The sequence below is a fragment of the Muntiacus reevesi genome, chromosome 12, assembly GCF_963930625.1.
Source record: "Muntiacus reevesi chromosome 12, mMunRee1.1, whole genome shotgun sequence".
Lineage (NCBI taxonomy): Eukaryota > Metazoa > Chordata > Mammalia > Artiodactyla > Cervidae > Muntiacus > Muntiacus reevesi.
In genome coordinates, this window is record NC_089260.1 from 55,602,866 (window position 1) to 55,626,324 (window position 23,459).

At 44.8% G+C, this 23,459-nt stretch overlaps 1 protein-coding gene across 1 annotated transcript in view; it reads right to left on the bottom strand.

The window, feature by feature from the left end:
• Positions 1 to 323: 323 nt before the first annotated feature.
• Positions 324 to 23,459, bottom strand: part of XKR4 (XK related 4) — a 302,217-nt gene continuing 279,081 nt past the window's right edge. Inside the window, exon 3 of the mRNA XM_065903650.1 lies at positions 324 to 1,270. Within this exon, the coding sequence (XP_065759722.1) occupies positions 324 to 1,270 (947 nt within the window). The remainder of the gene's footprint in view (positions 1,271 to 23,459) is intronic.

Below are 23,459 nucleotides of genomic sequence, written 5' to 3' on the forward strand. Positions count from 1 at the left end.
CTACTGACTGGAGGCAGTATTTCCCATCACAACAGTACCCTTGGATGGATGCACTGAAGATTGGGCTGGAGGGGCTGGCGGCAACAAGGAGTCCCACTCAGCTGGCCTGTTCCCTTCAGACGAGTAGGAGGGTCTTGGGGGTGCTCTTTGAAAAGAGGCCAACAGCAGGCACTCTGCTGATGGAGGGTCAGACACGAATCTGATGAGGGTCAAACTGGGAGCCTCGCAGCCCGTCGCCCTGCTCTAGGGGAGAGTTTCCTTATTGCCACAGCCCTGCGGTCACCCCTCTGTCTGGAGGTCGTGGCCCCTCCAAGTCCTCTCTTTTATAAAGTGGTCTCATACTCCAGCCGCTCCTGAATGAGAGCATCGTCTTTGTACTGCAGCCTCGGAGGAGACGGCGAACATTCAAAGGCTAAGATGGCCTTTCGGAGGCTTCGGTCCAAAACGTGTCTCTCCCACGCTGGGTACCTATTCCTGAACAGGTCAATCTTAATGACGGACTCTTCAATCCGTGGTGGGCGAGAGGATGGGGTGGATGGGGCCGTGGGCCTCACCTGAAAGACAGGGACACACCCATCTCTCTCTGCGAATTTCTGGTCGCGGTCGCCGGCGACACTGCGGTTGTTGGAGATGGACCGCAAGGTGCTCGTGGCCACGTCTGGAGGCAGAGTGAAGGCAGCAGAAGGGTCCTCGCAAGCACAGCTTGGTGACTGCCCGAATCGGGGTCCGTTGGGATGAAAGAAGGCATAATACATGAGCATAAAAACCACGCCGGTTAAGAAGCTGCTGAAGACCACGCACAGCGCCGGGATGGCAAACGCATCCGCGATCTGGGGAGCCTTGTAGAGGTACCAGAGCGCACTCAAGGCTGTGTTCTCCAGAAGGATCACGAAATAGTAAATGAAGAGCCTGCAGCGTGTCCTGCCTTCCTTGACATTGAACCAGCTGAAGATGTAGATAATCCCCACCACCATGTCGAACACGATCTCCTCCCACTTGGTGATGCAGAACTCTGTCTCACAGTGGACGATCCAGAAGGTCATGATGCACCAGTGAAGGACAATGAAGATCCCAAAGTAGAGCTGGAAAACCGAGGCAAAGAGGGCGAAGGTGATGACCCTGGCCGCGATGGTGAAGAAGTGCCAGCAGAACTGGATGACCACAGCCATGTAGCTGATGGGCTTCTTGTCATCACGAGAGTCCCGGAGGGCCTTCTGGTAGGAGGCCAAGGCCCAAGCCAGGGATACCAGGGAGGCTGCCGCTGTGAAACCTACAAAGGCAAGCGGGAAGACAAGCTGTCAAAAGTGCGATACTCTGGAAAGGAGTCAGTGGGGCTGGGGGTTTGGGACAGGCTAGCTTCCACCACAGCAAAGCTCTTCATTTCTCTGAGTTTTAGCTGGACTGTAGATGGGACTCCTAGGATCTGTCCTCCACTGGCCCCCACCATATGGAGAAGACATGGAGCTGGTGAGAAAGCTACTAAGGATGAGAGTGGGGTGTGGGGGCTGAAAACGGGGAGGGGTGTTAGCTTTCTGTGTACTCAGCAGAAATAAATTCTGGAGGTCGTTTTGTTTGGTGGGAATATAACTGTGGACTGCATGTTGATAGAACTGGGTGGCTGTTTCAACTTTGCCACTGATGACCTCCATGGCTTTGGACAATGATTTAAATTGGCATCCTCATTTCGAAGGTGGATGATCTCCAAGGCTCCTTGTCAGCTCTGGGATGCTGTGATCTAAAGGAACTAATAATCACAGGAAAGGCGAGGGGCTAGTTGGTTACCTTTCTGGTTCTAAACAGGAATAAATGTAGCTCAGTCCCCCAGTTAATTATTTCTTGAAAATAAGGCAAGGAGTCCATGGGGTCTCCCTGGCCATGTTTCTTGTGGCATCTGGTATGCTCTCTGCCCTCATGTGATCTGAGACTCTTTCTACAGCTTCTTTCTGCTTCAAAGAAGAAATTTCTGCTCACTGTCACTCATCTTTCACAGATTAAACCTTGTACAGAAATCACTTATCAATCACTTTTCTTATTGGGCAGTAAGCCTGTTTAGTTAGTATTCCCCCTAAAAGTATGTTTCCAGATGAAAAAATAAATATTCTTACTGCTTCCCTCCACTCCTGCTCCACCTACTACACCTGAAACATCACCTTTGTGGTCCTGATGTGGAGAAGGCTCTTCTAAAACACACCACCTCCTTTAGGAGGGAGGGAGAATTCCACTTTGTCAAAGAAAGTTCAAATCAGTCTGCCCTACAGCTGGTTTATTAACAACAAGCCATAGCACGAGTTGTAACAATACTTATATATGTGTGTATTCTCAGTCTTATCTGACTCTTTGTGACCCCACGGACTGTAGCCCAACAGGCTCCTCTGTCCATGGGATTCTCCAGGCAAGAATACTGGAGTGCGTTGCCCTGCCCTTCTCCAGGGGATCTTCTTGACTCAGAGACTGAACCCGGTCTCTTGCATTGCAGGCAGATTCTTTATCATCTGAGCCACCTGAGAAGCCCAAACAGTGGAAAACCAGGATTGGCCACTTGGGCTTGTCTATTTAGTTTTCTTTAATCTAGAATGTTTCCACAGGCTTTCTTTGTCTTTTATCACTGGACAGTTTTTGACGCGTACATTACCTAAAGAAAAGAAAGAGAGAAGGAAGGAAGGAAGGCAGGCAGGCAGGAAGGAAGAGTTCTAAATACAGTCAGAACCATAGGAAGAGATATGCAAAAACTTTGCACCATTTTTCATTGCTCTCCTCTTATGCTTTTGCAATTTCAGTCTGAGCTGCAAATGCCAAAACATTGTGAAATAAAATCTGTTCTCCCGTTGTGTTGTTTGTGGCCTGGGCATAAACAAGAATTCTTGGAAAAAGACAAAGAATGCTTTATGTGGATTTATAGCCTAATTCCCTAGATGTAGGAGGTTCAGAGAACAGAACCACACACTGTAAGTAGAGTGAGACTCTTTCCCTCTCCTTAAGGAGTACAGAAGGGCAGCTCTCCTTGCCCCCTCAACCCCACCACAGGCCAGCCAAGGGTTGGTGTCAGGGTTTTAGGACCCATGTTCACAACCGAACTTCAGCTAGTGAGAAAGGGCTTTTAAAAAAGTTGCTATTGTGTAAAATTTCAAGTATATACAATAGCAGAAAGAAGAATAGAACAAACAGATAAACCCTGCATGCACAGTCAACTCAAGGGCCTGAGCTCTGAAATTCTTCCCGAGGGAACTGTGAGTTTTGGCCGGCAGGGGGCGCCTCTAGACAGCGCCTCGACGGGCGCCTTCCTGAATCTTCCGGCTGCTTTGTCTTCCTTTGCTGGGAGGCAGAAGCGCTGTGCTGGGACCTGCCGTTTTCTCCGCTCTTTCTGGGAAGCCTGGCCTGGCGGCTCTCGGCCCGACTTCCTCTGGCTAACTCGGTCCCCCAACCACCCTGCCAGGTTTCCCTCTCCCAGGAAGACAGAAAATGCTGTGCTCAAACTTGAAAAAACCACCTCTCAGTGAGAATTCAAGCATCATCCCTTTCATCAGGGAAGCCAGTCCCGACCCCTAATCTTGAGTCCACCCCCGCCCCCGTCCGGCCCCCCAACTACAAGTGCACAGCACGCCCCGCACTCTGCGCGCTTTGAAGCACTCAGGGAAACAGAGACCCAAAGGGAGGCTAAATAACTTGCCTGAGCTGATGCAACTAACAAAGTAGAGCAGACATCCAAATTCATAGATTCCCAAGTGTACACCACGGCCTCAGACGGGGATCGGATTGGGGTCCACGACAGGTGAGAAGAGGTATAGAGTAGTGTGTGTGAGGTGTAGATCTCCAGGGCTCACAACCTCGAGGGATGAAGGTGACCCCGGAGTGGTGCTGCCTCTCAGGTTCGGATCTGGGGGTCCTATCACACCTGCTCCTTCGGGCTCGCCTTGAACATGCTTGTTCCCAGGTCAAGGGGTCCCATTCTGGTTCTTTTCACAAAATCGACCAGAAGCACAAGCTCCCAGAAGGAAAACCAAGACTTTTTCATCTTCCCATTTTCTGGACCAAAACAGTCCTCCTGGTTTTCCTGATTTTTTTTTTTTTTTTGGCTGTACTGTGAGGCTTGTGGGATATTAGTTCCCCTCCCAGGGATCAAACTCTGGCACTGGGCAGTGAAAGCATGGATTTCTAACCACTGGACCTGGATTTTTGTCTGTGGAAAAATGGTGCCCAATTCAAGCTGATTATACAGCAAAGAGTAGCAGGTCATGAAACCAGAATGGTTTTCCATTTCTTCAGCATGCTTAGAGCTTGTCTCTTCGTTACAGATATAAAAGCCAGAGATCCACTTGGCTGGACTCTTTATCAAATTCACCTAGTTGAAAGAGTATAATAATTGAAAAAAACATAAAACCGCCTATGCTGTGATCTTTGTGGGATGAGGTGAAGGAAAAAAAAAGTCATATGAACTCCACTGGGTCTAAGATGTTCGAAATCTCCTTGCATGGAAACCATTTTATCTCTTTTTTAAACCTTGTAATAGTTCTGATTAAAAATATTTAAATGCTTTAATATGTTTAATTTCGGTAGGGATACGCGTTCTCCTCGTAATCCATCCCAAGGAGTTCAGCTTCTTTGCAAGGCAAATTGTAAGGCTGCTAAGGAGTTGATAAGAGAAATACTGAATGGAAATTTTTAAAAATATTTTACTATGAAAGCAGTAGAGGAAAGTTGTGGGAAGAAGCAAAGTGTCTTTTCCTCTTTAAGACATGTGAAAAGAAATTTCTTTTCTTTTTTAAAATTTTTAATTGGGAAATAATTGCTTTACAATATCATGTTGGTTTCAGCCACACGTCAACATGAATCAGCCTTATGTATGTATGTATGTATGTGTGTGTATATATATATACATACACACATACAGGTCCCCTCCCTTTTGAAACTGCCTCCCACCTCCCACCCCATCCCACCTCTCTAGGTTGTCACGGAGCACTGGGTTGAGTGCCCTGTATCACAGAGTAAACTCCCACTACCTATTTTTCATATGGTAATGTACATGTTTCCATGCTACTCTCAACTGGGATTTCCTTCTGAATGAAAAAAACACAAGTTAGGTGATCTCGCATAGGTACAGCCCATTTCAATTTTTAAATTATCTTTAGATTAAAAAAACATTTCCCAGGAAGGCGAACATTCTGTGTGTAAGAATATGAAAACATCTAATGTTGTTTCTCTAGGGAAAAAGCATTCTGTACTTAGGAGAGGGCGAGGAGTCACCCTTCTTTGTACACTATTACAAACTTCAACCTATACTTACATGGAACATAAAAGGATGATAGAAATGACTACTCAAAAGACATAAAGCAGGGCTTCCCTGGTGACTCAGTGGTAAAGAATCTGCTTGCCAAAGCAGGAGACACGGGTTCGATCCCTGGTCTGGGAGGATCCCACATGCGGCAGAGCAACTAAGCCCTTATGCCACGGCTACTGAGTCCACATGTGGCAACAACTGAAGCCCAGGTGCCTAGAGCCCGTGCTCTGCAACCAAAGAAACCACGGAAATGAGAGGCCCGCACACCGCAACTGGGGAGCAGCCCCTCTCGTCACAACTAGAGAAAAGACAGCAGCAATGAAGACCCAGCGCCACCAGAAATAAATAAGTGAATATTAATAAAAAAGAAATATCCGATGCAGACATTTAAAAAAGACATAGAATAAGTAATCTGAGATCCCCAGTAGAGTTAAATTTTCCTTTAGAGTCAGTTTATTTTCCACACCATTTATTTTTTCACCACCACTCTCTTTTTTCCTTGGAGTTTTTCTCTGCTGGATGGTAAAATGAAAAGAAATAAAGAGGAGGAAGCAGGGACAGTGCCAGGTGACCTTCTCTCACCTGCAAAGAGAGACACAGATGGACAAGAGCAAAATGAAAATAATCATTTAAAAACTCCTGATGTGTACCAAACACTGCTCTGTGGCTGACCTTCCACACTCATTACTCCATTTACTCCTCACAGCATCCCTCACTCGATGTAAGTATCGTTGCCCATTTTATAGATGAGGAAACTGAAGCTCAGAGAGTGAAATATTCTCACCAAGGGGCAGCAAACATTTCTGTAAATATAAGAAATACTTTGGGTTTTGCAGGCCCTGGCTGTCTGTCAGAAGCATTCAGCTTTGCCCTTATAGGGAGAAAACAGCATAGACAAGAGTGAAACAGAAGAAAATCAGGCGGTGGGTTGAATTTGGCCTAGGGGCCTTCGAATTCCAACCCCTCAGCTGACCCGGGGACACATTTTGAACAAGGAGTAGGGTTAGGATTTAAACCCACATTTTTTTCTGACTTCAAGCTCCTCATATTCTTCTCTACACTCACTGAAACATTCTGGGCCACTGATGAAATCTGGCCCCTTTGGGGACCCTTTCTGAAGTGGTTTTAGGGTGCTCACTGTCTGAATGAAAGCCCGAGGCCCTGTCACCATCCACCCAAGCAAAGAAACAAGTGCAAGTCGCTCCGTCGTGTCCGACTCTTTGTGACCCTATGGACTATACTGCCCATGGAATTCTCCAGGCCAGAATACTTGAGTGGGTAGCCTTTCCCTTCTCCAGGGGATCGTCCCAACCCAGGGATCGAACCCAGGTCTCCTGCATTGCAGGCAGATTCTCTACCAACTGAGCCATGAGGGAAGCCCAAAGAAACAAGCCCACAGGTAAGTGCACAAGATGACATCTGTGCGTGATCACAGCTGCTGAAGGTCAACTGTAAGGTCATCTAAGAAGGAGCACAAGTGCCATGCCTCCACAGGCTTGCTCATTTTCAGGGAAGCAGGCTGTTTTTCAGTCACTAAGTCATGTCTGACTCTTTGCGACCCCATGGACTGCATCATCCCAGGCTCCTCTGCCTTCCACTATCTCCTGGAGTTTGCTCAGACTCATGTCCATTGAGTTGGTAATGCTCTCTAAACTCTGCCGATCCTTTCTCCCTTTGTCTTCGATCTTTCCCAGCATCAGGATCTTATGCAAGTAGCCATGCTCAAGGGCAGGATGGCATGCTGCTCCAGGATGGTCCCCACCCATGGAAATGCCAGCTCCTGCACCTGGCCAGGCCTCAGCCACACCAGCCGAAGCATCTGAGACAGAGTCTGTGGCGTTTTCTCTTCCCTTGCATCTCAAGGTACTTCTGCAAGCCTGCCATGCATGTAAATGTGATGGCCACAAATCACCTGCCAGTGTCACCAGTATTGACAGTCACTGGCCTATTTAGAAGGATCTGTGATCAGGGCATCCGTGGGAGAGTGACAGAGTCTGGGTCCCTGGGGTTTATAATCAAGTGTTAATTCTAATGAAAGCTACTGTCTACTCACCCGCATTCAGAGTTATTCATGCTTAGAGGACTTGGAAGGGGGCCCAGAGGATGCAAAAATGGTGACACTAACCCAGGGTAAATAAAATGAAGAAGAATGAGGTGTGCTGGGGGTGGCAGTTGGCCGTGTCAGATGGGTGGCATGGTTGCAGCACAGCCAAGGATCTGCCAGGGGAGGGGCACCGGCATGGGATGTTCACGATGACATAAGTTGGCATTAATATTTGTGCTGATGGATCCTAAGAGCCAAGCTCCTTTCTGGTAGAAGACTCTGCCTGTATGGGGTAGAAGGAGATGAAAAGAATGCCCCTGATGGAAGAGGGTCCCAAGGAGAGAACTGGGAGGACACACCAGTCAGCCCGGGTGTGACCAAAGACAAAAGGATAACAGGTTTGCAAGCTGCATCCCAGACCCAGGTGCTCCCCTGCTTCCCTCCTGTGTCTCTCCCTCCACTCCATCCTCATACAAACCTTGATACTTAAGAAGTGCCAGGTGCTAAGGACACAAATGCAGGTCCCTAAAGGGACAGCAGGTCAGTGCGGGAAGCAGATGCTTGGAGGAGAAATAGCTTGTGTCCAGGGGGAGGCAGCCGAGCCACATACCAGAGCTGAAGGTGCTGCTGAGGCTGAAGTTGGGGTGTCTGGGGAGTGCAGAGCTGGCCAGGGAAGTCAGGAGACTGTGGACATGATATACCAGACGGGAGGACGTGGGCCTCCCCTGGGAGTCGGGGCACTTTCAGTAGCCTCGTGGCCAGGTGCCTGCGGGCCTTGAGTGGTGGGGTGACATACCCGGCCGAGGTGGGTGACTTGGCAACACTGTCCTGGAGGGGCGGTGGTGAAAATGGGGAAAATTCTCTGCTCGCGAGCCCTGAATCTCTGGGCCAATTGCCCATGACGCCTGTTCTTCACAGGTTTGAGTGAGAGTCAGTGAACTGGAGTTCCTTAAAGTATTTTGTGAACAGAAAACATTCTATATAAATATGATTAACTGTTCCAAGGCTTAGCTTTCCTCTTAATTTTTCTCCCTTTTGCCTCCTCCCCAGGAGCTCTTTCACACCTGGACTCAAAGGAGGTCTCCCTGGAGGAAGGAGAATAAGAGATACAATCTATATGATAAAGACTTTTTTTTTCTCTTCACAGATATGAAAGCAGTTCTTTTGATAGGATATTATTTCTCAAAGTCACTTGAAAATAGGAGGAAAAATAGTTCGCATTATTTACATAGGTGGAATACATACTCCATTTTATTCAGATTAAAAATCGATAAAATAGAAGGTACTCAGTTGAAGGAAGGAGGGGAGGTGGAAATATGGTGTCAGGGATGCAGGAACGTCTGGGACAGGATCAGGTTTCTGTGGCCGAGTCTTGGGAAAACCCAGGTTACAGGGACAGGGCTGGTCAGAGCATTTCCCTGAAATGTGTACAAGAAAGAAGCCTTCCTGAAGGAGGGAGGGCTCCCAAGGATGGAGAGGAGATGGGGGAGGGGAAGATGCGGGGCTTCCTGAGAAAGGCCAGGACTAGGAGGGGAGCGGACCGCAGCCCCCAGACCCAGCCAAGGCCCTCATAAGGACACCCAACACTTCATTTATCTGCTTTTGGTTGCTGATTGCTTCTATCCCCTGCCTTCATTCCCCTAACAATTTCTGGCAGAAATGGATGCCCTTTAAAATAAAAGGCCTTTTACTGTAAGCTGTAGATTTCTCTAAAGATCACCAGCGTCCATTTGTGGGGTTCCCACAGGCTTCAAGGAAAGGCGCTGCCTTTTTGACAGGTGGTGGTGGGGGCTGGAACCCCCAGCTTCTGCCCTCACTTTCCAGTGCCCTGCCCTTGGGGGTGCCTCAGTTTTGCTCTGTCAATGCAAAGGCCACACCTTGTGCGGAACCATTTGATAACGCAGCAATAAATGCAAGCTGGACGAGGCCTTTCTGGGTGGTTTACAAAAAAAATGCTTCAATACTCTGAGGACGCCGATGTGCAGCATTATCTATTCTCATGGTTGGACTGGCTGGGAGAAAGCCCACCTGCTGGGACCCCAGGGGCGTATAGGAGCGCCAAGCCTGGGAGCGCCCTCCTCACTGCCTCAGGATCGCTCAGCCTCTCGGGATCATGGTCCTCCCTGCTGGCCAGCGGTGGGATCACCCATGCTTCTGTGTGTGTGTGTATCCCCATTCAGTCGCTAAACTCTGTTGGACTCTGTACCACCCCAAGGACTGTAGCCCACCAGGTTCCTCTGTCCATGGGATTCTCCAGGCAACAATACTGGAGTGGGTTGCCATTTCCTTCTCCAGGCCCTTCCCTTCTCAGAGATGGAACCCACATCTCCTGCATTGGCTAGTGGATTTTTTCCCACTGAGCCACCCACTAGACTCAAGTTGAGAACCCTCAGGAAGATCCCAGTCCACCTGTCTTGAATCCTTTGGGTTCTGACCCACATCTGGGCCTGGACCTCCATCAGGATTCCCCCAGGGACTGCTCTGTGATGCCTACCTGAACCACTCGCTTTGGAAAGCCTGCCCTGCCTCTCCCCATGGGTTACAAGCTCCACTTCTGTGCTCCATTCCCGCCTGGCATACAGCTTGATTTTGATTTTCGAGTTGTTTACTAACCTTTCTCTTTTTGTGAGATCCATGAAGGTAGAGACTGAGTCCTATTCCTTGTTATACTCCCAGAGACTTTGAAAATGCCTGGCATACTTGAAAATTACTTGATGAATTGTGCTGAATTGAATTGAACTGAACCTGGAGATGCTCTAAATTGGGGTATGGTGTGGTTGCTGTTCTTGACTGTAAGGAAGAGACACAAATGACCTGGATCTGGGGCTGTTTCTTAGCATCCCAGGGCTGAACTTACCCTGAGGCACAGACTAAGGCACAGAATCATTGAGATTCCAGTGTGTATTCCCTCCCAACCAAGGCAGGTCCCTAATAGAACAGAAGTAAATTAAATGCATGCCATAACCAGGTGTAAAGGTTTTTCAATTAGGATTTTGTATGCTAGCAAGCAGGAAAAGAACAACAATTTCCCTAGACAGAGACCTTTAAATACAAATGACCAATTCAAAATTCAAGGCTTTCTCTAAGTCTTCTAAAATTGGCCAGAAGAAATAATTTTAAACTTTCTAAAATACCTAGAGGGGTGATTTTGATTGTATTAAGGATACTTAAGTCTGAGTTCTCAGCAAAACTCTGGGATTATACATGTCTCAGAATTTGTCAACTAGGACAATACAAAGAACTGTGTAATTTGGAGATACTGATATGTAAGTTGTCCAATTTACAAGATCACTCTGAAAAAACCAATTTTAGTTTGAGTGATAAACTTGTAAAAAAGACTTGAAACAGATAGTTATAAAATAAACATAACTAAGTAAATGATTAATAGTGAATAAGGAAAAAAGAAAAGAGCGAAACCACAACCCTAGGCTAATATTATAATAGAGCACTTAAATTTATCTCTGAGCTTCCAAGATGCCAAAGTTTAAAAAGTGAGTTAAATAATAAAAAATGAGTTATAATTAATTAAATATCAATTAATTATAATATTAATATATAAATAAATACTCGATAATATTAATTAATAGTTAAATAATTCTCACTATGGGAGAAAAGGAAGCAGTATTGTCTTGGTAAAATATTCTTAAAGTGGGGAACCACTGCCCTTCTCATAGGTTTCCATTACAAGCTTTGCAGACATCTAAGACAGCTTAAATACACAGTAGGCATCTTCTGCATGGACTTTTCCCCTCAGGAAAGGAGAAGGGGCAGAATGGACCTAAGATCAGAATCAAGCAGGGCATGAAGCCAGTTTTTATCAGACTTTAGTAGGGAAAGGGAATGGAAATCATGGACTGATAATGAAACAGTGTGTATGGAATATGATCTCTACTTTGCCAAAAAGATGGGATTTTTAAACAAAATCAGTGTTCTCTGCAAGGTAGAAGACAGGGTGTTGGCCTTTCTGAGGTTGGAACAGGGTTGTTGATCGGACACTGAGAGAAGGCAGGCAGACAAGAAGAGCCTGCTGCAGCTGCTGAGAGTAGTGATTGAACAAGGTCTTGCAGAACAGGCCTACTGTGCATGTGTGACTCTCAGCTGTTCCTTCCAACTGAGGTCTCAAGTGAGGACACTTGCAGCTGGTATGTGATTTCCACTGTGAGCCCTTCAGGCCCATCTATTTGGTCTTCAGACAGTAGAGACCCCACACCAGCTCAACAGTTCTTCCTCTGCATTACCCACTTTCCTAAGCCCCCAGGATGCCCTGTGGTTTGGCAGAATTGCATCTGCATTTTATGTATTCATAGCAGGGGGAACACGAAAACTCTTACTAGGATACAGCTATGCTTTGGTACAACAATTGTATTTTGCCCTTATTGTCCCAGGGCTGTGAAAGGGCCTACTGGTCTGTTGAAAACAAATACCAGTTGCACAAATCCATATTGGATAGTGTACACTCTTCATGACCAAATAATATGATAGCCCTGGACACAGTTGCTTAAAAAGACTCTAACACAAAACAATCCTGTGAGAACTAACTGAACAAAGTTGGAGGATACAAAATCAACAGGTAAAACCCAGTTGCTTTTCTCTACACTAACAATGTGTCACCTGAAAAGGGGAGGAGGGTTGCTGAGTTATTTTACAGAGTTTCCATTTGGGCAGATGAGAAAGTTCTGAGGAAGGAAGATGGGGATGGTTGCACAACAGTGTGAATGGACTTAATACCATTGAAACAAACACTTAAAAGTGGTTACCATGGTACATTTCATGTTTTATGGCTTTTCTCACAATAAAAACAATTAGGTGCTGTTCTGAGCTAAACTTAATCGTAAAGCAGAAGTTGCACGGAATACCCTGAGTGTTGCACCTTGTCTGTTTCAGTTAACTAATTACCTGTCAGGACCTAAGGCCTATTGGAGACTCATGTAATTCCACCTTGCCAGCACATACCTGTGGGGTGAATAGCTGTTCCTGGCTACCTGTGGGAATGTGCGGTAGAATGGTAAGAAATTGGGTTTGGGACCTCTGTTTAGACTAAAAATTGAATGCTAGATCTGCCCTCGTGAACCCTACAGCATGTGAAGTTTCAGTTTTCTTAAAAATAGGGTTAACAACTAATTTCATAGGGCTTTGGGCAGGTTGGGGCCTTCCCTGGTGGCCCAGAGGTAAAGAATCTGCCTGAAATGCAGAAGACGTGGAGATGCGGGTTCAGTCCTAGAGTCGGGAAGATCCCCTGGAGAAGGAAATGGCTACCCACTCTAGTGTTCTTGCTCTGAAAATCCCATGGACATAGGAGCCTGGAGGGCTACAGACCACGAGGTCTCAAAGAATCAGACTAAACAACAGTAGCAACAACTAGGGCAGGTTAGATGAGGTTGTAAATACAAATGCAGCTAGTATGTGCCTGTGGGCACCAGAGGGAGCAGCAAACATTTGTGTCCTTCTTCTGTTTCATAAGTGATGAGTCTTCCCATGTGAGGGAACGATGCCCCTGCCACACGATTTGTACAGGTTAGTAGTGGGAGAAGACAGGAGAGTGGTTTTGGTGGTTTGCATAATGGTGTCCTATGGTTAGCTAAACTGTACAGTCCTGGATGACAAGGACTGGCAGTCTTTGTCTTTCATCTAAGACGTGCTGTTTAGTACACACTTAGAGGATAATGCGTGAATTTTGTCAACGTGGCAAAAATAAGCATCAAAATGGTATTCACTGAGCTTTGAAGACAGGGAGAAAAAAATAGGTCATCTGGACCCTTAGGAATAGAATATGACTTTCAGTACTGGGGAAGATAATGCTTTAGGCTTGCAGAAATCTGGAGAAAAATTAAAGCTAGGAAAAAAGGGGAGCTCAAGGATTAAGAACTTATTCATTTTTCCCTTCTTGCTGCAATGTTTCCATTTCTTCTGGTGTTTTGGCCCAATTTTCAGGAGCAGATGCTTTTCCCAGAGCCTCTGACCAACTTGCTCTGAAATGGTCCCTTCCTCCCTGGGTCTCAGAGCCTTCAGGGCTTACATTTTGGGTAGTCACAGCTTTTCTTCTCACCTTGAATCTCAAATTCTAGATGGAAGAACTGAAAGAAGAAAATGAATGCTATCAAATATTTGATGCTGGCTATTATAATTTTTTTCTTCCTTCCTCCTTTCAAGAGGTACATACACTACATTTCCTACAGAGATGAAGGCACAGGTATGGATAAACTCAAAAACTGGAGGAAGGTCTCTGGCTCCATCTGGATTTCAGGGGTAGTCTAAAGAAAACAAACTCAGAAAGAAGACCTGTCCTCTGGAGATGGAGAACAGCTGGATATTCAGCCGATCACTGTGTCAATACATAATTAGAGTCTAAATTAGTGCCATTAGTGCAGGATGGCTCTCTCTGCCACCACTGCCATCAGTCATTTCGAATGAACCCCATCACCTTTGCAGGTCTCAGCATCTGGCCTGCTGGGTCTTGGGGGCTCATCCTGCAATAGGTCACTGCAGACACAGAGGGTGAGCTCTCTCTACTTGTTAACTGACCACCTTTCTAGAACATCTTCCAAGTTCTTGTAAATTTGTAAAAAATAAAACACAGAAAAAAACAAACAAAGGTATTTTATTAGTCATTATATTCTTGCTTGGAGAATCCATGGACAGAGGAACCTGGCAGGCTATAGCCCATGGGGTCGCAAGAGTTGGACAAGACTTAGTGACTAAACCACCACATTTTTTCAAAGATGAAGCCCTCTGGAGCTGAAAAACTCTGCTCCTAGAGTCCCAAGGACTAACCACTGCAGGACTCCTGGTAGAACAGGAAATGCTTTTCAGAAAGCAAGAAGGACAATAATTGAGAGAAGGTTGCCTTAATTTAAGGAAAATGTTAATAACTCATTTCTTTAATGAACCTCTACACTCTAGGCATTTGAAATAATGATAATGACTCCTTGATCTCAAGTAATAGTATTTTCAGTGGGGATTTTTTTTTTTTATGTTAGTACAGACTGTGGTTTGATAATTTTTACATGTGGTGTTTAACCTTTGTGCCTGTAGTTTCTATAAGATGACTATCTAGAAATCAATCAACACCTCTCTGGTTTCTGAAGATATTAAAGTTTTCCTATCTGAACAGAAGATGACTAAATTAAAAAAAAAAGACAGTATTTTATCTTATGTTTGATTCAAATTTCAGCAGATAAATTTGCGGAGGCTTTATTCATGGCCAGTGAAGTCTTCTTTCTCAGGCTAAGTTTTGCCACGTGGGAAAGCAATAAAATAGTCCAGCGGTTCTGAGCAGGGTCTCCTAGGCACGCGGCCTGGGTTGAATCCTAGTGCTGAGACCTTAGCAAGTCACCTCTCATCTCTGAGCCTCTACTTTCTGCTCTACTAAATCGGCATTCAGTTATTCAGCACATTTTCACAAATACCTGTTTGCAAGTTTCCTAATGTTGGGATGGAGGAGTGAGCAAACCGAACATGCTCTGCTTTCCTAGAACTTAGGATTTATGGGGGGAGGATGCCACACACACAGAACCACGACGGTGAACGTGTTCTGAAGAAAAGTAAGCCGGGGAAGAGGCATGGGGAAGGATGGATGGGGAGGCTGGTTCTCCAGCGTGAGTGGGAAGCCCCATCCACGCCCCACCCTCCCCGCCTGCAGAATGACATTTGGTAGAGCCCCTGGAGACGTCTGGGTTTCCCAGGTGGCGCTAGTGGTCAAGAATCCGCCTGTCAATGCAGGAGACAAAAGAGACAAGGGTTCCATTCCTGGGTCAGGAAGATCCTTTGGAGGAGGAAATGGCAACCCACTCCAGTATTCTTGCCCGGAGAATCCGACTTAGCACACTTGGAGATGTCGGGACTAGCCCTGCCGAGTCTGGGGGCAACTGTGCCGGGGAGGAAACGGTCTTTGCAGAGGGCTGAGATGAAAACTCAGACTGCCTGCCTGTTAGAGGAACAGCAAGGAGGCCGGCAGGGCAATGGGGCCCCGCACAAAGTGAAAACGGGAGTGGGGAGCGTCACCCACGGGTCTTCACCACCCCGCCGAAGGCCAGAGAGCCTGAGGCTGCGGACTCCCGCCGCCGGGAGCGCGCTGTTGTGGACGCGCGCTGGTGCCAGAGACTGGAAGTGCTGGAGGCGCTTGGCCACTCGGGGCTCCCCTTGCCTCGGATCCGGGCGGCGGGGGAGCGCGGCCTTCCGGAGGACCCAGCGGGCTGCGGTGTCACAGGTCGTCGCTTACCCGACACCCATTCGGAGATAAAATCGTGAACGTCCGTGCACAGAGCGTTAAACCCCAAGCTGGGCTCCGGGCTCGGTGGGCGGGGCAGCCCGGGAGGGGGTGCGGCTGGAGGAGTGAGTTCGTTGGGGCACGCGCGAGGGGTCGGAGAGGAGGGGACCCCGGCCCCGGCCTCGCCTGGCGGGGCTTGCGGGCCAACGTGGGACTTCGGGGTTCACTCTGCGTGGGGCTGGAAGGTATGGGAGCGTCTGGAGCAGAAGGTGACACGGTCTGTCCGGCTTGGTCTTCTGTTTGTAAAAACGTGTGGTCCCTGCCGGGAGGAAGAGGAAGCCTGGGCCGCGTCAGAGGAGGGCGCCACCAGAACAAGCCAGGTGTCTTGGATAGAAACGTAAAATCCCTCATTTTCAACTTGTTAATGGTTTGATGTGGTGTGGGAATGAGCCTGAAGGATCAGGGAAAAGTGTTAGACATTCAGTCGTGTCCAACTCTTTGGAATCCCACGGACTGTAGCCTCATTGGCGGCAGCCCGCCAGGTTCCTCTGTCCATGGGATTCTCCAGGCAATTCTCCAGGCAGTAGGTTGCCATGCCCTCCTCCAGGGGATCTTCCCGACCCAGGGATTGAACCCAGGTCTCCTGCATTGCAAGCAGATTCTTTGCTATCTGAGCCACCAGGGAAGTCCTGAGAAGAATCAGGGATGATGCTAAAGTTGGGGGCTGAAGACCTAGAATGATGGAGTTCATATTTTCTGAAATGGGGTCTTCTTGGGATGGAAATAAAGATAATGATGGGACCTACTTCACTGGATTGTTTTGAGGGTGGAAACTAAAAGTGTTAGTTGCTCAGTCGTGCCTAACTCTCTGCGACCCCATGGACTGTAGCCCACTAGTCTCCTCTGTCCATGGGATTTTCCAGACAAGGATACTGGCATGGGTTGTCATTTCCTTCTTCAGGGGATCTTCCTGACTCGGGGATGGAACCTGGGTCTCCAGCATTGGCAGGCGGATTTTACTGTCTGAGCCACCAGGGAGCTGACATATAATAAATGTTCCATAAATATTCGTTCCTTTTCTCCCCAAAGTAAAACCATATTAAAAAAAAAACCCAGCAGGTTAGATAAACTCCATTTCTGTTACTAGGGTATATTTAAAAAATATTAATATGAACTGAACTGAATATGATAAAAACGAAACAAACAATCTGCCCACAGCAGTTTTGTAAAGCTAATATCAGGGCCGTTCTCATAATTATATTCTGATTGGCACATACACACTTATAGTTAATCTTTTATGTGACTTTCAGTGTTCAAATATAGTCCTAAAAATAATAAGGAAAGGGCAATTTGATAAATGGGCATCTGGGAGATACTGCTCAGCACTGTGATTTTCGAGCTCAAAAATATTTTTTTACTGATCACTGAAGAGAAGGAAGATACCTTCATGGGCAAAACTGTACTGATAAGTCAAACCTTATCCTGATTCCTATGCAAAAGTGTTTATTTAACTTTTAGGTGTGGGGTTTGACAAGCTCTTACAGGCTTCATTTTTTAGGTTAAGATTACTGCTGAAGGAAGAACAGATTGGGTAGACTGGAGTGAAATTTTGATTTAATTTTTTGTTTCAACTATTCAGATCTACTGAATAAATCCTGATGTATCAAATGCTACTTTATGATGATGGGATCACAATTTATGAAAATATCTCAAACATTTGAGAAATATCACATGAGGGAAACTAATGTCCCACTTCATCCAGAATTATATATTTAGTGTTTTGTTTGAGGTGTATTTGTTGTATGGATGACACATAGATATTCAAATTCAAAATCACATTCAAAAGCCAAATTGACTGCTTTTGGGAGTCTAGCTTTCAGTTTTAGTTTTTAAGGAGGATAATTGATCCAGAGTTGCCTGTAGTTTTGGGGTGGTTTTATAATAAAAATATGCATTGCTTATGTGAGTACTCTGCAAACTTGAAACATTATTGTCAATGTACTGAATTTTTAGAAGAGCCATCTGAAACTTGAGAAACTGTTTTAAGATTCGTTGTCTAAGGCACAGTATCAGAATTTGAACCCAGATTTTTGGCTGGCTCAAGGTGAAAGTGAGAGTGTTAGTCGCTCAGTCTTGTCAACTTTTTGTGACCCCATGGACTGCAGCCCACCAGTCTCCTCTGTCCATGGGATTCACCAAGCAAGAATACTGGAGTGGGTTGCCACTTCCTTCTCCAGGGGATCTTCCCAACACAGGGATCAAACCCAGGGTCTCTGGCATTGCAGGCAGATTCTTTACTGTCTCAGCCACCAGGGAAGTTCCAAGGCTTTTTTTTCATTTTTTATTCCATTTATTTTTATTAGTTGGAGGCTAATTACTTTACAATATTATAGTGGTTTTTGTCATACACTGACATGAATCAGCCATGGATTTACATGTATTCCCCATCCTGATCCCCCCTCCTACCTCCCTCTCCACCTGATTCCTCGGGGTCTTCCCAGTGCACCAGGTCTGAGCACTTGTCTCATGCATCCAACCTGGGCTGGTGATCTGTTTCACCCTAGATAATATACATGTTTTGATGCTGTTCTCTCGAAACATCCCACCCTTGCCTTCTCCCACAGAGTCCAAAAGTCTGTTCTGTACATCTGTGTCTCTTTTTCTGTTTTACATATAGGGTTATCGTTACCATCTTTCTAAATTCCATATATATGCATTAGTATACTGTATTGGTCTTTATCTTTCTGGCTTACTTCCCTCTGTATAATGGGCTCCAGTTTCATCCATCTCATTAGAACTGATTCAAATGAATTCTTTGTAATGGCTGAGTAATATTCCATGGTGTATATGTACCACAGCTTCCTTATCCATTCGTCTGCTGATGGGCATCTAGGTTACTTCCATGTCCTGGCTATTATAAACAGTGCTGCGATGAACATTGGGGTGCACGTGTCTCTTTCAGATCTGGTTTCCTCGGTATGTCTGCCCAGAAGTGGGATTGCTGGGTCAAATGGCAGTTCTAATTCCAGTTTTTTAAGAAATCTCCACACTGTTCTCCATAGCGGCTGTACTAGTTTGCAGTCCCACCAAATGTGTAAGAGGGTTCCCTTTTCTCCACACCCTCTCCAGCATTTATTGCTTGTAGACATTTGGATAGCAGCCATCCTGACTGGCGTGTAATGGTACCTCATTGTGGTTTTGATTTGCATTTCTCTGATGATGAGTGATATTGAGCATCTTTTCATGTGTTTGTTAGCCATCTGTATGTCTTCTTTGGAGAAATGTGTTTAGTTCTTTGGCCCATGTTTTGATTGGGTCATTTATTTTTCTGGAATTGAGCTGCAGGAGTTGCTTGTATACTTTTGAGATTAATCCTTTGTTTGTTGCTTCATTTGCTATTATTTTCTCCCAATCTGAGGGTTGTCTTTTCACCTTGCTTATAGTTTCCTTTGTTGTGCAAAAGCTTTTATTCATTAGGTCTCATTTGTTTATTTTTGCTTTTATTTCCAATATTCTGGGAGGTGGGTCATAGGGGATCCTGCTGTGATTTATGTCAGAGTGTTTTGCCTATGTTCTCCTCTAGAAGTTTTATAGTTTCTGGTCTTACATTTAGATCTTTAATCCATTTTGAGTTTATTTTTGTGTATGGTGTTAGAAAGTGTTCTAATTTCATTCTTTTACCAGTGGTTGACCAGTTTTCCCAGCACCACTTGTTAAAGGGGTTGTCTTTTTTTCATTGTATATCCTTGCCTCCTTTGTCGAAGATAAGGTGTCCATAGCTTCGTGGATTTATCTCTGGGCTTTCTATTCTGTTCCATTGATCTATATTTCTGTGTTTGTGCCAGTACCATACTGTCTTGATGACTGTGGCTTTGTAGTAGAGCCTGAAGTCATGCAGGTTGATTCCTCCAGTTCCATTCTTCTTTATCAAGATTGCTTTGGCTATTTGAGGTTTTTTGTATTTCCATACAAATTGTGAAATTATTTGTTCTAGTTCTGTGAAAAATACCATTGGTAGCTTGATAGGGATTGCATTGAATCTATAGATTGCTTTGGGTAGTATAGCCATTTTGACAATATTGATTCTTCCAATCCATGAACATGGTATATTTCTCCATCTGTTTGTGTCCTCTTGGATTTCTTTCATCAGTGTTTTATAGTTTTCTATGTATAGGTCTTTTGTTTCTTTAGGTAGATATACTCCTAAGTATTTTATTCTTTTTGTTGCAATGGTTAATTTCTCTTTCTGTTTTCTCATTGTTAGTGTATAGGAATGCAAGGGATTTCTGTGTGTTAATTTTATATCCTGCAACTTTACTATATTCGTTGATTAACTCTAGTAATTTTCTGGTAGAGTCTTTAGGGTTTTCTATGTAGAGGATCATGTCATCTGCAAACAGTGAGAGTTTCACTTCTTCTTTTCCTATCTGGATTCCTTTTATTTCTTTTTCTGCTCCGATTGCTGTGGCCAAAACTTCAGAAGAGCTAACACCTATCTTACTCAAACTCTTCCAGAAAATTGCAGAAGGTAAACTTCCAAACTCATTCTATGAGGCCACCATCACCCTAATTCCAAAACCAGACAAAGATGCCACAAAAAAATAAAACTACAGGCCAATATCACTGATGAACATAGATGCAAAAATCCTTAATAAAATTCTAGCAAACAGAATCCAACAACATATTAAAAAAATCATACATCATGACCAAGTGGGCTTTATCCCAGGAATGCAAGGATTCTTTAATATCCACAAATCAATCAATGTAATACACCACATTAACAAATTGAAAGATAAAAACCATATGATTATCTCAATAGATGCAGAAAAAGCCTTTGACAAAATTCAGCATCCTTTTATGATTAAAACTCTCCAGAAAGCAGGAATAGAAGGAACATACCTCAACATAATAAAAGCTATATATGACAAACCCACAGCAAGCATTACCCTCAATGGTGAAAAATTGAAAGCATTTCCCCTGAAATCAGGAACAAGACAAGGGTGCCCACTCTCACCAAGTCTTTTATAATGACAATAGTATTTAATTTGGGTGGGGGGCTTCCCTTTAAAAAGATAGTCATGTTATCAGTTCCTGGTCCAGGAATTGACTGAGTTGCTGAATTAGACATAGTGATTCTGTTGGTTGTGGAAAAGTTTCCAGAGTCTTAATCTCTATCCATTAAGAGTGATTTCTTAGCAGAGCTCTCTTTAACTTGAACAGCTCCATTCACTCAGTACAGTAAGTACTTCCTGCCCTCATTACTATTAATTATCATATATCACATGCCTAGCAATGCCCTGGCTTTCTAACAGATGTTATTTCAAAGGCCCCCAGTGTCAGTCTGGAGAAGGAGATGGCAATCCACTCCAGTATTCTTGCCTGGGAAATCCCATGGACAGAGGAGCCTGGTGGGCTACAGTCCATGGGACCGCAAGAGTCAGACATGACTTAGTGACTAAACCACCACCACCAGTGCCAGTCAGGCCCTCAGAGGGTCAACAGGAGAGCCTTTATTGAGAAACTGAATTAATTTTTTAATTGAAGTATAGTTGATTTGCAATGTTGTGCCAATCTCTTCTGTGCAACAAAGTGACTCAGTTTTACACATACATGCATTCTTTGTTAAAAAGTATTCTTTCCCATTATGGTTTAGCCCCAGAGGCTGGATACGGTTCCCTGTGCTATAGAGTAGGACTTTGTTGTTTATATATTATAAATGTAATAGCTTGCATCTACCAACCCCAAATTGGGGGGTCCATCCCTGTCCTTCCCTCCTCCCCCTTGGCAGCTCCAAGTCTGATATTTCTATCTGTGAGACAAACTGAATTAATTTGTAAGCAAACATTTTTGAGTTTGTGTTCTCAAGTTAGTTTGACCTCTTTGTTATGCTTGAAGCCATTTTTCTAAAATAGTTCTGATGTGGTGCTTTTGAGGTGTGTGGACATATGCATTTGGTAAAGAACTTCCTTTACTGTGAATGGACGGATACAAAGGTTATTAACTTACATGGTGTTTGGGGACCACAAGCAATTAATATCACAGTGAGCAGGAAATCAATACAATCTTTGTTTTATCCGAGCCTGAATGGGAGAATGAGAACTGTGTGGGTGGGGAGAGTTATGCAGTAAAAGGCAGTCACCTTTTCCTCTCTTTCTGTAGGTCAACCAGATTTTCATTCTATTGTTTTCATTTCATTCATTTATTTACTAACTAATAATGACCACCTGATGCGAAGAGCTGACTCATTTGAAAAGATTCTGGTACTGGGAAAAATTGAAGGCAGGAGGAAAAGTGGATGACAGAGGATAAGATGGTTGGATGGCCTCACTGACTCAATGGATATGAGTCTGAGTAGACTTTGGGAGTTGGTGATGGACAGGGAGGCTTGGCGTGCTGCAGTCCATGGGGTCACAAAGAGTCAGACACGACTGAGTGACTGAACTGAACTGAACTGAATAATTACCAAACTCTTGTGAGTTTCTTATATGCCAGACACTTTTCTAAGAGCTTTATAAACTATAGCTCCTTTAATTCTTGCAAGAACTCTATGAGGTTCATACTGTTATCATCATAATTTTATGGATAGGCAGACTGAACCTTGGCTTCCCAGGTGACTCAGTGGTAAAGAATCCCTCTGCCAGTGCAGGAGATACGGGTTTGATCCCTGGGTCTGGAAGATTCCCTGGAGGAGGAAATGGCAACCCACTCAAGTGTTCTTGCCTGGAGAATCCCATGGACAGAGGAGCTTGGTGGGCTACAGTCCATGAGGTCGCAAAGAGTTGGACACGACTGAGAGACTGAACTGAACTAAAGTGTGTATATATGGGTTTCACGGGTGACACTAGTGGAAAAGAACCCACCTCTCAATGCAGAAGTCATAAGAGACACAGGTTTGATCCCTGGGTTAGAACGATCCCCTGGAGGAGAGCATGGCAACCCACTGCAGTATTCTTGCCTGGAGAATCCCATGGACAGAGGAGCCTGGCAGGCTACAGTTTGTAGGGTCGCAGAGTCAGGACTGAAACAAGTTAGCATGCATAGTGTGTATATATGTCAATACTACTCTCTCAGTTCTTCCCACCCTTAATCTGTTCTCTACATCTGCTTCTCTATTCCTACCCTCCAAATAGGTTCATCAGTGCCAATTTTCTAACATATATATATGTTAATACATGATATTTGTTTATCTCTCTCTATCTTACTTCACTTTGTATAGGGCTCTAGGTTCATCCACTTCGCTAAGACAGTTTTATCACTTGAGCAGGTTTACAAAACTTCGACAGATTACCGAGCACTCAGTTTTCCCTCTTTCCATTAATAGCTAGAAGTCTGGACAAAGTATATCAGATGACTGATTCAGACGCTGGGCAATGGGTAGCACAAACCTGCATTCTAGACGGAAAGGAAACAAATCAGGTGAGATGGACAATTAACGTGGATTAAGCTATTAATATAGTACAGGAAGGGAAATTCAAGTGGAGGACTGCTCTGAAAGACAGACATTGGTATTCAGGAAAGCCTGGATGAATGAAATTTGTGGGGAAAGGACGAGAGAGGAGGAATGATGAGGGAAAGAGTTCTAGAAATCTGTATTAGCATCCCTTTGAATTTCTTGCTGAATACCAAGCAGCATGTGCATAGCCAGGCCAAAAAAAAAAAAAAAAAAACCTACTGGTGCTGAACAATTCCCAAAGCTCACATGGGGCAGGAAGACTGTAAATTCTGATCAGTCAGGCATACAAAACTGGATGGAACACCTGGAGCATTTAGAGAAGAATCTGGAAAGAGCACGCCTTAAAAAATAGGAGTAAGCTAGCCGCAGAGTATCTGGTACTCCAGACCTGGCTTACTGCTTAAAAACAAGTTCATCTGAAGTAAATTAATTGCTTGCCATGGAAAAATTCAATTTTCTTCTACAGAAAACAAGAAAATTC